We start from the raw sequence: 16,924 nt of genomic DNA, 5'->3' as shown, positions 1-16,924 counted from the left end.
TAATGCTAAATCCTGTCCAGAAGGTCTTTTTAGGTGTAATCTGAAGACCAGAATATAGCATATTCTAAATGTGGTCTAACCATTGCCTTGTAAAGAGGGATAACGACATCCTTAATCCTACTAGCAGAAACTCTATAAATCATATACAGGACACCATGTGTTTTCCTACCCACTTGTTTACATTGCATGGAAAATTTCATGTCAAATTGAACTGTAATAACAAAGTCTTTTTCTATGCTTATACATGACTCTAGGATTTCTGTTCTCAAATGCATAACCTTACATTTAGAAGCATTAAACTTTTAGTTACTATTTTTTGGACCAAAAATGCAAGTGATCCGAGTATTTTTGAAGAAATATGGCCTGGCTCGGATTGTTAAAAACTCTTCCCACCTTCAAATCATCAGCAAACTTTAACAGCTTACTGTGACTACCCGTATCAATATCATATATGAAAAATAAAAATAGGAGAGATCCCAACACTGATCCCTGAGAGATGCCACTTGTTACAGTGGTCCACCCTAAAGATTGAAGTTTTATGACAACTCTCTGTCTCTTAACTTATAGCTAGCCTGTAATCCAGTGAAGGGTCTTTTAACAGTCACTCCAACTTCTTCCAGTTTATATAGCACCTTCCACAAAGGGCCATATCAAAAGCTTTATTGAAATCTACATATGCAATGTCAAAATTGTTACCTGCATCTAAATGAACTGCTTAATGACTACTTCATAGTAATTTACCAGATTTTTCAGGCATGGCCTCCCTTCAATGAATCCATGCTGCAATATATTCAAGGTACCATTCTCATAAAGATGATCCTTAATGGCATTCTTTAACATAGGCTCCATAACCTTCCCTACCACAAAAGTCAAACTGACTGGCCTGTAGTTATGAATTCTCTTTAGCACCAATTTTGTGGATTAGGGACATTAACAATTTTCCAATCCAAGGAAATCTTCCTAGAGTTCAATGCACAGTATGGCTGCTATGGCCCTGGCACCATTAAACCTTGATAACAAAAACGATCAGAGTTCAGTGACATTCTCCGTGGTTTAATACACTCATATGCTGCCTTTTTAGTTACAACTGAATATATACCATTTTCAATCTTATACTTCATAATCTCAGTAGCTAACAAACTTGACATGAAATCATCATGTAATTTGTTTCGTGGCCTTAACATTCCCCAGGGGTTTTAGCTAGCTTTTGACTGTAAATATCAATTAAAATATCTGTTTCAGCTGGGGGCTCTGGACACCAAGCAAAGTGTGACCAGGAAAATTGTGTGCAATCTTTCCAGAGAAATTAGTAGTTCTTTTTAAGTTCCTACATTTTCTAAAATTATTTGATAGAAACTCTTCTATCAAAAAGTTTTTTGCAGAGAACAAGAAAGAAAAGCCACTGGCTACTGAGGCCGTTAGAAACCTACTTAACTTCCCAAATTTCCACCTCCATAAAGAACTACTCTATATATAAAAAAGATCACAATACATCAAATGCCGCCCATGGTGGTGTGGTCATCTTGATCAACTCGCAGATCCCAGCAAAGCAAATTGTTCTTCAAACAGAAATTGAAGCTGTTCCTGTACATTTCATTACTCAGATTGCGATAACACCAAATCATACCTTCTATCTATCTTCCACCAAATCATACCTTCTCTATTTAGCATTAGGAGAGGCATATGATGCAAGAAAGCAAGCTTACGCAGCATCAGCCAGGCCTACGTAGCCAGGTGGGCTGGAGCAGCAGTGCGTAGCACACGGTTCTTGATTATGTTGGGGGGGAGTGAAAATGAGTGGTCATATGGTCATAATTGTTGGGGGGGGAAGTGAGAATGGGATGCGCATGGCACCAATTGTTGGAGGGGGTTTATGTTAGAATATTCTATAATTGTTTATTTGATGTTATCTGTCGTTAGGTCGTCACAACCATTTTTGATAGGAGAAATAATGAATAATGTCTTCTATTATAAAAGGCTATAATTGCTATAAAGGCTGTCATTAAGTTATATTTGCATGATTAAATTTTTCTCCTTAATCAGTAATCTTCCCCAACATAGTTATGGCTTAATCTGTGTGTCTGGTGGCTTTGTTTAGAACCAGATTTCGTATATCCTAATACATAATAGATGAGATGAATAACCTATTTCCTCTACTATGCATGCGATTTGAATCTGTTTTGCGTTGTGTACTAGGAAGAGTTTAATTAATTAATTTAATTAATTATATATATATATATATATATATATATTTCATTCCTAGCGCAATATTTTTAATTGATCTTAATCAACCCCAGGTGAATACTGACTGATGTGATCTGAAGTCAGCAACGAGGCAGTATTTGTAACAAAACAATCATTTAATACAATATATAAAACACATTACAAAAGAAATACACATATATATAACTCATTCTCACTTTTATAACATTTCATCTTCTTATTAAAGATTAGGAAATTATCATCATTTGATTTAAACCGTTTTAAGATTATACCATGATTCCTTATAATTATATTTCTCTTACAAGGGCCATACCATTAATACAACAATCTATACTATCTATAAACATATATATATATTTCTATTGGCCTTTGTTGAATATCAACTGGGTACCATCGTCTTTTTACCTTTTTCTCTTCTATATAATATTTAAGACATTTAGTATTTGTGAACGTTTCAACATTTAAAACATTTATTTTAAGTAAATACATTAGGATATCAGATCTTTATGTTAACCAGTTAATATTCATGGTACTCAACTGATGTACCGCGGCATGTATATAATTCATGGGTAACATATATAAACATAAAGAAATCAACTTAGAAAGGAATCATCTTTTAAAACTGCGTCACCGTAGTATTCCATTTAAACTATCTCTCGTTCTCACACATACATGATGAAACATTTTAGCTTACCGTTATCTCTCTCTTAGGCTTGCTTCAAGCTTTCTTCCTTCTTCCCTCTGCTTGTTTCTGCTGCGGGAAAGTTACTTGACTCCTCAATACTATTTTCACTGACCAATTTTTACTAAGTAGCGTTTCACTACATATAAAATGTCGCGACTCTCTTTTAATTTTCTAGATCGAACTATCTTCCAATTCTTCTTACTAATGCTATGCTTAACAACAACAACGCCAACACTTTTTCTTCTCTCCTAACTAACTCTTTTTCTAGTACTCTCCATCTGCTTTTATATTCAGGGTCACATTCTTCGGGTATCTTACCATCAGTTGTCTCATTGGATGTTCTAATTCCAAGGCCAAAATCTTAGGTAATCTTTGTACCATGTCATGGTCAAAGAATCTGTTGACTCTTCTTCTAGACCACTTAACGAGCAATAAACCCTATGTACGTCGCGATTTTCTCAGTTGATACGAAGGTGTTGTCGACGTTGATGTTATTTCTGACCATCTTTGGGCAAGCTAGATTGTTATTCTATATCACTATCATTTGGAAAGAGCTCAAGGTATTTTGTTGTTTATATGGGGAAGGAACTGATCTTCCCCTGCTATAGCATCTTCCCAACTTGCTGAATGCCAGCGTGTTTATAGGAGAAGACACTTTTCCCTTGACATCTTGCCCCTCCAACGGAAGTTTATACAGCTGGAACTGTACTGTATATACTTTTCTCCTAAGCAAGGTTACGAGTGGGGCTGGGTCTTTAGAGGATATTTAATATTCTATTTCTAATTTCGAATAACATTTACTTGATTTTACTGATTTCTGTCCTTGCTGATGGTATTACAATTTCTATGAATTTCAACACAATTCAAATATACATCAGCAACCAGGGAAATCAGACTAATAGTTAATTTATCCATTACTGAATATTTAATTAATCCGAAAAGAGAAAGGTGGGATTCATACCGCTCGTAACAATTAGACTGAGTTTCGAGCCTTGCCCGCCTAATACGGAGGATGCGGAAAGGTCACAGAATGACCACCGCATATCCCCTGAGAAATATGGCCTTAGTTGCCAATGCTCCTAAAAACCAAATAACAAACTATCAGTATCAGCAAAAAAAAAAACCACTTCCATTTCACCCCTCCATTCATTCCAAATACCTGTCCAACTCAGCCTTAAATTTATTTAGGCTTATCAACTTCCACAACAAAAGATGGAAGTCTGTTCCACCACTATCCGCTGGCTAAAGGCAAACTTCCACACATCTATCCTACAACTGTCTTTCCTCAATTTGAATTTATGCGTTCTCAGGTGATTATTCTAAGCAAGAGGAAGAATTCCATCAGCATTGAGCATGCTCAAAACCATTCAAGGCTTTATACACCTCAATCAGATCACCTCGCAGGTGCCTAGTCTCCAGACACTGTAATCTGCAAAACTTAAGCCTTTATTCGTAAGAGCAACCGTTCATTCCATTCACTAATCTTGTTGCCCTTCTCTGTACTCGTTCCAACAGCTCTACATCCTTTTTAAAAGGCATCCAGACCTGTATACAATACTCAAGGTGTGGCCTGACCATTGCCTTATACAAGGGGATAATTACTTCCTTATACCTGCTAGAAAAATTCCTGTATATCATTGACAAGACACCATGAACTACTCTTGCAGACCGTATGCACTGCTCAGGAAACTTCATAACTGCCTGCACAATTACCCCCAGTTCCTTTTCATTCTCTACCACTGTCAGTGTAGTACCACAGAGGTGATACGTTACTCTGGGGTTACTGCTTCCCATATGTAGTACTTTACATTTGTCAATGTTAAACTTCATTTGCCACCTCTCAGCCCATCTGCTCAAATTTTCCAGATCCTGTTGCAACAGCGTACTGTCATTAGTGTCCTTAACAACCCCGCCAACCTTCGTATCATCTGCAAACTTGGACATTAAGCGTGAAATAACATCATCAATATCATTTATAAATACAGAAAACAACAATGGACCCAACACTGAACCCTGAGGGACTCCACTAATAACATTAGTCCAAGATGATTCTGAGCAGTGTCCATTGATTACCACTCTGTCTTCTCCCACTCAACCATCCTTTTATCCATAGTAGCAATTTGCCTCCAATGCCACACTGCTCCAATTTGTGCAGTAGTCTTCCATGTGTAATAGTATCAAAAGCGTTTCTAAGATCCAGATATGTGATATCAAAGTTATTCCCTGCATCCAGTTCCTTTGTGACCACATCATAGTATCCAATAAAATTGATCAAACAAGACTTTCTCTTAATGAAACCATGCCATGTCTGATCTATAGCTGAAATCTTGTCTAGATGATCCTGCAGTCCTTCTTTAACCAGTCCCTCCATTAATTTTCTTGGAACAGAAGTTAAACTAACAGGTCTATAATTACTTGTGTTGCCCTTTGATCCTCCTTTGTGAATTGGGGTCATATTTGCACATCTCCAGTCTGTGGGTACCTCCCCTGAGTCCAAGGAAGCTCTCATAATTATGGCTAAGGGTTTGCTTACTTCCTTTGCTGCCTCCTTTAATATAACTGGATAGATCCCATCCACCCCAGATGCCTTTTTTATGTTTAACTTCAACAATTTCTCCTCCACTTTCCTCTCAGTTATTACAAAATCATCTAACTCACTGCCAGAGCTTAATTCACCTGTGGCATTTCCCTCCCTGAGTAACTCCTCATGTGTGAATGTAGATGCAAAATTCTCATTTAGTTTGTTAATCACCTGAGCAGGATCATCAACAGTTGAACCATCAATGTCCAATGGACCAATCTGATTCATCCCTTTCCTTCTAGAGTTTACATAGGTAAAGAACTCTTTGCTGTTTTTCTTTGCATCCTTTGCCAAAGATTTCTCATAATCTGCCTTTGCCTGCCTAACCTCCTTTGTGACTTGGTTACAGACCAGCTTATATCTATCATAGGCTTCCATATCACCCATTAATTTATATGTATCCCATGCATTTTTCTTCTCAGCCACATGTCTCATTAGTTCATCTGACATCCATTTAGGCCTAAACCTTGAACAATATTTCTTAGTTGGTATGTAAAGCCTAGTAGCTTCCAAGATTAATTCTTTGAATGCTTCCCATTTTGAATTTGCTGTTGGTAACATCATCAGTTGGTCCCACCTTATAGAGTTTAAATACTGTCTCAGACCACCGTAGTTGCCTTTGCAAAAGCAAAAACTTTCCCTTTACCCCTGATGGTAGTTACCTCTTTGAGTATATCCCACTTGAGCACACTGTGATCACTGCCACTTTGTGGTTTCTTTATCTGCAGATTCTTAATGCATGAAGAATCACTACTGATAATCAGATCAAGAGTATTACTCCCTCGAGTTGCCTCCCTAACATGCTGATGGAGAAAACAATCATCCAATAAATCCACAAAAGGCTTACTAGTGTGTGAGTGACCAACCCACAAATTCCAGTCAATATCCGGGAAATTAAAATCCCCCATTACAAGACTCTCTGATTTAGTGGTCCACTCTATTTCCCTGTACAGCTTCTTATTATACTCATCAGAGTCATTAGGCCTATAACACACTCCTACTCTCAATTTTGATTTCCCAGTGTTTATATCACACCAAACTGACTCGACACTGTGCTGTCCATCGATGTCATCTGGCTGAACTTCCTTTGATTTTATATGTTTCTTAACTAATAGCATAACCCCTCCTCCCTTCCTATCCTGTCTGTCATTCCTGTACACATTGTACTCCCCAAATTCCAGTTCTGCATTCCTTATGTGTGTGTGACACAGTGTCTCTTATCTAGTTTCAATCTATCTTCCACCAAATCATACCTTCTCTTACCAAGATCTGGAAAACCTACTGCAATTACCTTCCCGTGTCTGTCTCTTGAGGGATTTCAATGGTCACGACCCTTTATGGGGATCTTCTAAATTAGATACACATGGCTGACTGATTGAACCTTTCTGGACAGGCAAAATCTTGCCATTCTTAATACAGGTGAACCTACGCACATACAATTGCAAACTGGACAAACTTCTGCGATTGACCTCTCAATATGCTCAGCGATACTGTTTTCAGTCATGGAATGGTTTGTTATAAATGATCCGATATGCTCACTGCACAAACACCATTAGCTGAACCCTGCCGGAAATGGAAATTTTCTCATGCCAGCTGGGTCAAATTCCAGTCAGCTATCACCCTGGATGAGAAAATTATATGGTTACAGCCCATTGATGAAGTAACGGAATATACCACATCCCACTTGTTATCAGCAGCTAAAAAACTCTATTCTATTAACAAATCCTACGGCCTGGCGCCATTTTAACTACTGGTGGAATGAATAATGCATGAAAGCAAAGAGGAAAAAAAATAAAGCGTGGAATCTATTTCGGCGATCACTAACAACAGTTAATCTCATTAACTATAAGAAACTAAGGGCAAGAGCACTTCCCATTGAAAAACAAGCCAAGAAGGATTCTTGGACTCTTTTTGTGTCCACTGTAAATAGAATCACTGACTGCAAATTAATATGGAAGAAAATTAGACAGCTTTCTGGAAAGTTTCCGACCATCCCTTCTACAATCCTTTCCTGGAATGGGCAAGAACTCTCTGCTCCTCTCACTATAGCAAATGCCCAAGGCATTTGCTATAGTCAGAAGTCTCAGCGTCTTTGCTCAAGTCTCAGCGGCATCAAGCTATTCCCCAGAATTCCAGAAAATCAAAAACATCATGAACAGTGACCCATAAACTTTCACACCTCTCTAATATTACCATATAACCAGCCCCTTCAGTATTTGGAACTTCTACAAGCCGTTAGAACAGCATGCAACAGTGCAGCAGGGCCCAATGGAATATATTACATCATGTTACAGCACCTTGATGACAAACAATTGCAGCTGCTGCTGTTATTTTATAATCGAATATTTCTGGCCTACATCTTAGCACCATGCCACAGTTCTGGCCTTTTTGAAATCTGGTAAAGACCCCTCTAGTCCTTTTAGTTACCGGCCAATTTCCCTTTCCCGTTGCCTCGGTAAAATCCTTGAGAAAATGATCTGCAGATGACTCATTTGGATCATTGAAGATCAAAATCTAATGAGTAATAGTCAACATGGCTTTCACCAAAACCATTAAATCCACAATGACTTTGTTAAAAATGCACTCCTTGTTATGGTCTCCATAGACATACAGAAAGAATTTGACACTACTTGGTGGCACGGCATTCTTAGAGACCTGCACGCCATTGGTTTATGAGGCAACCTGCCTATATTCATTAAGAACTTTTTATTGAGTCGTTCTTATCAAGTACGATATTTTAACTCCCTTTCTATGACATTCTTGCAGGAAGAAGGAGTTTCACAAGGGTCTGTACTGAGTGCAACCCTTTTTGCTCTTAGAATTGACTCCATTACAAAAGAACTCCCAAATACTGTTGAGGCTTACATGTAAGCTGATGATCTCTCTCTCTCTCTCTCTTTCTTGCCATTCTCAGAACATGAGATCTATTGAACGTCAGTTGCAGATATCACTAAATAAAATACAAAAGTGGGCCGTGCTCAATGGCTATCATCTTTCACAACAGAAAGCTGTCGCTATACATTTTTGCAATCAATGCAAATTACATACAGATCCCAAACTTCACATGTCAGACTTTACCATTCCGATTGCCAAAAACATCAGATCGTTGGGATTAACCCTTAACAAGAAGTTAAACTTCCTTGAACATATTAAATTTGTACGTAATACCTGTCTCAAAAGTTCAACGTACGAAGAGCTTTATCCACCGTGTCTTGGGGAGCAGATCGTACTTCGTTTCTTCGACTATATAGAGCATTGATTAGATCACATTTGGATTATGGTGCTCCAATCTACGATTCTGCCCGAAAGAGTGTGCTATGCTGGCTGGATCCTATACAACACAGTGCGTTACAGATTGCACTTGGAGCCTTCAGGACATCTCCAACTCATTGTCTATATATTGAAGCTCACGGAACCCCCTTTGCACCTCCGCAGAAAAATGTTAATACTGAAGTATGCAGCCAAAATAAAAAGTTGCTGTTTGCATCCTATTCAGTCATACCCCTTCAATCCTCAACTAACTAATCTCTGCAGAAATAAACTTAATAAAATAAGACCAGCAGCCTCCAGCTTTTTGAAATATCACAGAGTTGGAAAGTTCCTTTTCACAATAGTCAACAGGTAATGAATTACTTTCATCCACCTTGGACTCCCCACCTCAACTGAATTTTGATACTTATTTTCTTCAGTGGGGTAAGAATCTTCTACCGACTCTAAACCTGAAACAACTCCATGCATGTCATATTCAGAGCTATGTTGGTTTCCTGCCAATATACTGATATGTCCAAATCTCAATTAGCCATTGGAGCAGCAGTAGTGTTTCCCTCCGCTATTATTTCAACTTCCCTTCCACCTGAGTATAGCAACTTTTCTGCAGAACAACATGGAATAAAATTAGCTCTAGAAAATTTAAATCTTTACCCATCTCCAAAATATTTAATTTACACAGACTCTCTCAGCTCAATTAGAGCAATGCAAAATCCCTCCTATTCAAATCGCCCTGTTTTAAACCAAATCAGGAAGTTGCTCTTGAAAATTGAATAACATGAACAATTAGTGAACTTTTGTTGGATTCCAGCACATTGAGGGATAAAGGGGAATGAACTGGCGGATATATCGGCAAAAAATCCCTCCACTTTAGATTTTACGTCTGTCCATATTCCAGCCTCTGACCATGATATCATCATAAGAGCAGCATGCCTTGAACAGTGGAAAGAGCTATGGCACACCCAGACTAATAACAAACTTTTCCAGTTGAAATAGGAACCAAAATTTTCGCACTCAAGCATCCAAACAACTAGAAGGGAAGAAATGGTACTTGCATGGGCAAGAATAGGACATATTCATCTGACCCACCTCCATCTACTCACAGGTGATGATCCTCCTCACACTGTTTAGTATATCTAAAGTGTAGCATATTCTTATTGACTGTCCTCAATATCACCAGGACAGAACATCAGTCCTGCTTTCTCTGACTAAACTGCAAGAACCAATATCACTAGAGCATATTATTAGCGACCAGGCAAAAATTAATGAATTTTCCTGTATTCTGAAAAAAATTGGAATATATCATCGCTTCTGAATAGTTTCTAAAATGAAATTGAAATGCCTTCAAATCTGAATTATTTCCTAACACATCTCTATGGACATGCGCACTATAGCCAGTGTAGCTTATGCACCATTAAACACACACGCACACACACGTTGCTTTTGCTTGAATGGTCATTAGACTCAGGGGCACTCGCTTCTGAATCTGATTTTCCATACATATTATTAACAGCTCTTCCATCTTCGATATAACACCTGAACACTGTAAATCTTAAGTGCGTTGATCCTTTGACATGTTCTTTTATATGCACATTGTCCTTTAAAATAGTATTCACTGTTGAAGCAGTGAGAATTCCCTTGCAATAGATGACACACTTTGTCCTGCTTTGTACTGCTTAATCATTTTCATCCTCATATCTAAATCAGTTTTGTTTCGTTTCCCGGCACTACCACCACTTGCACTTTTCGTTGATCGCTTTCCCTTCATCATTCTAATATGATGAAGGGAAAGCGATCCCTTCATCATTGTAATATGTAAATAGGAATGAAGAGAAGATTCTGAAAATTTGTTGTTTTTTTTTATGATTGAAGATTTCAGTGAAGTGGGGGGAAACTCATTTCACCATAATGCCGTAACGTAAAAACCCACAGAATTCCAGTTATCAGGATTATTGCAAATGCAATAAGATAGAGTTTACTACCCATTTATAATTAGATGCACTAACAGAAAAGACGAATAAACCGGAAAGTGCAAATTGTTTTTATTGTTTTTTTTTTGTCGTGACCTCCAGAACCGTGCTTTAGAAAAATATTACAAAGTCATTCAAAATTGATTCTTATAACAGGAACATATGATAACAATGAAAGTGTAGTGCAATTTCCATTATAAATATGACCTTTTAGAGAGATAAATAGCTTAGTTATATAGTGAAAAATTTCAACTTCCAAGGACTTGGAAGAATTACAAAAAAAAATGTGTTATTGGGTTCACATTACGATATTTTCACGGTACCTCCATTTATTCCTACAGGATCCAAAATAAAGTTTCCACAATTTTTTTTAAGTTTACACTGGCTGGCAAAAACTTATGTAAAGTCGAATTTCCGTAAGTTGGGGAGTTCCTGTACTCTGGTCCTATGCTGCCTATCTTTTTTTACAAAATGTATTTCCCTGACAAAAAAATTCACTGAAAATGGCTACTTATTGTGTGACCAGTGCTTACTGCCCTAGATGATTTTGCTATGTCGTGTGATATGTGGATCTAGTCTCCAGCATTGTGCTGGCTGAGTATTTGATGGGTCCATCTTTTTAAATTCTCTGAAGGCATTAACCCTATTCTTGAAACCCATATATAAGCCTATCAGAACAATGAGCTGGCTTGTAATCTCCTCACATTATCTGCAGTAAAAGCACACAAGACATCCTCTTTGGCCACATCATTGTTTTATTCAATAAAGGTTTACAAATGTAGTGAGCTATAGCCATCATACAATTAAATCAAATTTTTGTCTAAAAGATCCCTTGCATGCTTTTTGAGAGACTCAGTTTTTTCCATTAATATGTTAGGCTGCATTCTCTACTTCTGACACATAAAAATTGCAGCATAACATATTAATGGACTGACATTAATACATTTTAGGTAGCCCAATTTCTGAATTTCTCAGAGGTGGAACTAAAAACTTTCCTTCGAAAATATCATGAAGAAGAAGAACGGGAGATGAAGAAGATCAGAATGAAGTATGTATATAGCTCTTAATAAATCTTTTGAATAGTTGTTTTTGAAGTTCATATTAGAGTCATATTTGTTTAATTTATTTATTTATTTATTAATTTATTTTACTTCCAATAATATAATTAAAATATAGTATGGTTTTTAAGCTGTACTTAACGCCCACCTCAGTGCTCATCCTGTCAGATGCAACTTACTGTCCATCATTTTCTGGTTGATTGTCCCTTACATTCGACCATCCAGTCAAACACTTTTCAGTCACTCTCCACATTGACTATATCACCTGATTTATCTAATTTCTTAGGAAATGAAGCCAATATTGAAGAACTTTTATTGTATCTATAACATATTGGCTTGTACAGAAGCATATAATTTAACATCTAACGATATGCTTCTTGTGTATAAACGATGAACAGATGCAGTTTGGCCTTAGTAGCCCTTGTGTCGTTAAATCCAATACCAACAACAACTGTACTTAACAACCATACCATATTTGTGAATTTCATAATTACCAATGCTTAAATTGGTGACACCTCTGTAGCCAGGTGGGCAGGAGCAGCAGTGCGCAGCACACGCTTCTTGATTAGACCGGGGTTTGGTGGTCACGGGCTTGATTCGAGCCCGTGACCACCAAATACAGAGGGTGCGGAAAGGTCAGGGAATGACCACTGCATATCCCCGGAGCAATATGGCCTTAGTTTTGCTAATACTCCTAAAAACCAAATAACAAACAAACAAACAAGCTTAAATTGGAATTTAGGTTTCTTGTGAATGTTTTTAATTTACACTCTGTATTACTGTATTATTCAATATGTTTATTTACTACTCCTTAGACACCAAAGTCAAACTCCAGTTCTGTTTGGAAAATAGGCATCTGTGTGGTGACTTATTTTGAGGATTAAGGCTTTAAAAGGGTTAAGCAAACTAAAACTGAAAGTATGTTTTCTTTTTTATTCAATGTGTGCAATAGTATTGTTTGGCTGGGCTGATACTAATTACTAAACTTGCATTAAGAACTGATATTTTACTAAATATCACTTAAATGTTATTTTTTGTGATATTCAAAAACATGAAGTTATGTACATAAAGTTAATTCTTACACATAATTACTTGTCTGTTTATCTTAATTGTTATCTCTCAAATTGATCATTAGGTTTTATTATAAAAAGATTGTCTAACCCTTGGAAAGCCTAGTTCACTTAGCTTCCCAAGAATTCTTGGGATTTAAAACCCAGTACACATGTAAATTTTGTGGAAACTTGGTCACAGAATATACATGTATGTTCTGAGCAGTCCAAGGGGAACTGGATTAGGTAAGCATATGCATTGGCTAACAATGAGGTGGAAACAAAGAGAAGTAAAAAACAATGGGAATGCATTGTGGGAGACAATCGAAATAATGTATAATTGGTAAAGTGTTTATTTTGGTAGTGTGGTAAAGCGTCTATTGTAGTAATGTGTTTATTGTGGTGTGTGATTTTGTTTAACTGATTTCAAGACAAGTGATGTGCAAAGTATATCCACAAAAACATGTACTGGGTTGTTAAAATTAAAGTATCCTATGTAGAGGGCTCTGGAGTGAGTTATAAGGCTCGTACTGAAGTGAAATTTGGACAACAGATACAATAAAGAATGGGCTCGGCATTTATTGGAAAAAAAAAAATTAGTTACAAAATTTGTCACTGTATGGTGCGTAACTATCTTAGTTACGATTATGCAAATAACTTACGTTATTTGCATAATTGTATATTATTGCCACAGCACCACTACTCTACTCAGCCCTACTGTACTGTATAAAAGCAAAGCAGTCTCTTCGGAATCATACAGTAGATATTTGCCTGCACTACAGCAGCAATGCCAACAACGTTGCAGGAAAAGGCGCTATTAGTGAAGCTGTACTATCAGAACAGCAACAATGCAGCTGCGGCTATCAGAAGTGCATAAGCCAGTGTCAGAAGTGCATAAGGCGTGGATCTATGACTGTTTGTGCTGTCTGAAAAATGTTTGCGAAATTTGAAGCAACAGGACATCTTGGTGTTCAACCAAGTAGAAGTCGAAAATGAGTAGACTCCTCTCGTGTTGAAGATGTGGCTATGGCTAGTGTGGATTTATCAAGTCAATCTCCATGTGGTAGCACAAGTGTGCCAGCTGTTTCTCGTGAAGTGGACATGCTGTATTCCACTGTAAGGCTAGTAATGCGTCAGGTGTTGCGGTACTATCCTTACAAGATGCACATGCTACAGCAGCTAAAGCATGGTGATGCAGATATTCGTGAGACTCAGAATTGGACACTCACCATACTCATCTCTTTCTATTATTGGGTGAAAGCCCACCCCAGTGCCCATCCTGTCAGACGCAACTTACAGTCCGTAATTTCCTGGTTGATTGTCCCTTACATTCAACCATCCGGTCAAACAATTTTCAGTCTCTCTCTAAATTGAATATATCACCTGATTTATCTCGCATCTTAGGAAATGAAGCAAATATTGAAGAACTTTTATTATATCTAAAACATATTGGTTTGTACGGAAGCATATAATGTAATTTCTCTAACAATATGCTTTTTGTCAATTAACGCTGAAGAGACACAATTTGGCCTTAGTAGCCCTTGTGTCGTTAAACCGAACAACAACAGCAGCAGATATTCGTTTCACATATGCACTTCAGTTTCTGGCACGAATGACAGTGGATATCACTTGGCCATGGAACATTCCTTGGAATGATGAACCCACTTCTGCTTAAATGGACAAGTGATTATGCACAACTGTCACATTTGGCCAACAGAAAACCCTAGAGTTATTAAAGAGGTCCTGTTGCATTCTCCAAAAGTGACAGTGTGGTGTGGTGTGGATTTACAGCCACGTTTATGATTGAACAGGTAACACCGACTGGACCCTGCACTTGTTCGGTCACTGGATAGCAATATTATGAAATGTTGGCAAATTTCGCAATATCAGAGCTGCAACAATGTGGATGCCTTCGGGATACCATATTCATGCAGGATGGTGTGCCACCCCACATCCACTGTTGTCTAAAGATTGCTAAGGCAACACTCTTACAGACGAACAAATTTATTTATTGTTATTTAGTTTTTAGAAGCATTAGCAACTAAGGCCATATTGCTCCGGGATATGCGGTGGTCATTCCCTGACCTTTCCACATCCTCCGTATTTGGTGGTGACTGGCTTGAACCCTGGTCTAATCAAGAAGTGTGTGCTACGCACTGCTGCTCCTTCCCACCTGGCTACGGAAGCACCTCAGACGAATGGGTCATCAGCTGTTGTTTCCAGACATCTTGGCCACCCTGATCACTGGGCCTCACCCCATGCGACTTCTGTTTGTGGGGTTTTTTGAAGAACCAGGTGTATCGGGAAGGATGTCAAACTCTGGCAGATCTGAAGGACAGCATTAGACGTCGTGTGCTGGCTATTCCAGTTGAATAGCCAGCACATTCTGCTGTAGAAAATGCTGTTCTTCGAATGGAAGCTGTTGTTGACTAAAATGGCGGACACATTGAACAATATAGCATTGTTCAAGTGATTTGTATTGCCACAGCGCCATATAGTGACAAATTTTTAACTTTTTTTTTTTTTTTTTTCCCAATAAATGGCTAGCGCATTCTTTATTGTACCTGATGTCCAAATTTCTCTTCAGTACAAGCCTTAGAACTCGCTCTAGGGCCCTCTACATAGGGATACTTTAATTTTAACAACCCTGTATATACAAATAGAAGCATTATATTATTTTAATAATACAAGCTCAGGAGATCTATTGCTCTAGCCAATAGAACAAACATTTATATGATAGTTTTGTTATATACAAAGGAAAAAAGAAAAGGGGAAAAGAATGCTCAGAGAATTAAAAAAATAATAAATAAAAATTTGAGGGTAATCAGGGCATCAAGAGAAATCTTTATATTATGAACCTGGCTACAATTGTGACTTTTTCTTTGAGATATGTTTGCAATGTACCATTTTAGAAATTTCTCAAAGAAATTGCTGATTTTTTAGGTTTTAGGTGCCCTTTCTTTAATCTACAAAAAAGGCCTCTAAGGTTGGGGTAGTTCATGTTCACAATGTTAAATGAATACACCAACCTTTTAAATTAACATAGTTTAATATTTACAAAAATAATGGATATTATAAAATAATCTATTTACAATGACTGACTTACTATACATTATAATGAGGAGATGGTCGTGTTCAAAGCTGCTAAGTAGATTTTTCTTATTTATTGATTTGAAATTATTGTTTTTCTAAAACTTTTGATTTAAATTTAGTAGTATAACATTATTTTGTGATTTTCTGATTAATTTGGTGTATTTATTCTTTACTCGGCCTTGTAATTGCATAAAAGTATCGGTAAGGGTATCCACGTGTTTGCAACTCCGCTGAACGAGAAGTTCTTTAGCCATATTTAGCCGCTTGATTGAATATTTTTTACATCGAATTATTTCCGTAAGTAGCTTATAGACCTAGTAAGGATCGTTAGTTTATTCTGAATTGAGACAGCGAGATTTGAAAGTTAATTAATACTTAAGTGTCCGTAGATTTACCTTTCGTAACTTTCCCGCCTTTGTGATATGATAGTTATATACCGTACTAGATAGCGTTAGTTCAACTTCGTTAGCAGTTAAATTGTACTTTTAAATAAATACATATAACGACTTAGATTACAAACGTAATATAATTAATTATATTTAACATAATTAATAACATAACATAATTAATTATAATTAATTAATAAATTAATAGAATCATGACTCAGACCAGACCAGAGCAGCAAAGCAAAAGGCTCAAGCTAATGGAAGTGCTGTGGCTCAGAGCAGAACTAAGGGGGGCAGTTGTCCTCTGACTCACAGCCTTATAAAATGCACTGTTTGCTTGATGTTTGCAGAGCAATCGGGTACGGGACATGATACTGCCATGGGGGATGTCTTTGTGTGTGCGCGATGCAAGGAGTGTATCGATATCAGGCAACAACTCAGCGTTCTTGTGGGCCTATATGAGAGCTTGAGGGACAGGGTGGATGCCCTCGAAGAAACTAAATTGAGGGGCCCATCAAGCTCTCAGCTGCCCATATCAACACCAGAGCTTGCACTTGGGCATCACGTGACACAGAGACAACCCCCAAGGCAGAATGCGCTGGTCCCGAAGGA

At 37.5% G+C, this 16,924-nt stretch overlaps 1 protein-coding gene across 2 annotated transcripts in view; it reads left to right on the top strand.

The window, feature by feature from the left end:
• Rassf (Ras association family member) overlaps nucleotides 1-16,924 on the top strand; it is a 285,214-nt gene that overhangs the window by 231,170 nt on the left and 37,120 nt on the right. Inside the window, exons 9-10 of one of the 2 annotated variants that reach the window (XM_090370596.1) lie at nucleotides 11,677-11,774; nucleotides 12,600-12,671. In XM_090370596.1, coding sequence (XP_090226722.1) covers nucleotides 11,677-11,774; nucleotides 12,600-12,636 — 135 coding nt within the window. In that variant the 3' untranslated portion in view covers nucleotides 12,637-12,671. Of the gene's footprint in view, nucleotides 1-11,676; nucleotides 11,775-12,599; nucleotides 12,672-16,924 lie in introns of those variants that run through there. The other variant, XM_090370595.1, reaches the window with a different exon arrangement.

The sequence above is a fragment of the Mastigoproctus giganteus genome, chromosome 3 (genome assembly GCF_048544385.1).
Source record: "Mastigoproctus giganteus isolate SK-2022 chromosome 3, ASM4854438v1, whole genome shotgun sequence".
Classification (NCBI taxonomy): Eukaryota; Metazoa; Arthropoda; class Arachnida; order Uropygi; family Thelyphonidae; genus Mastigoproctus; species Mastigoproctus giganteus.
Note: the sequence above shows the minus strand (reverse complement) of the source record. Positions and strands in the feature narration are given on the sequence as shown.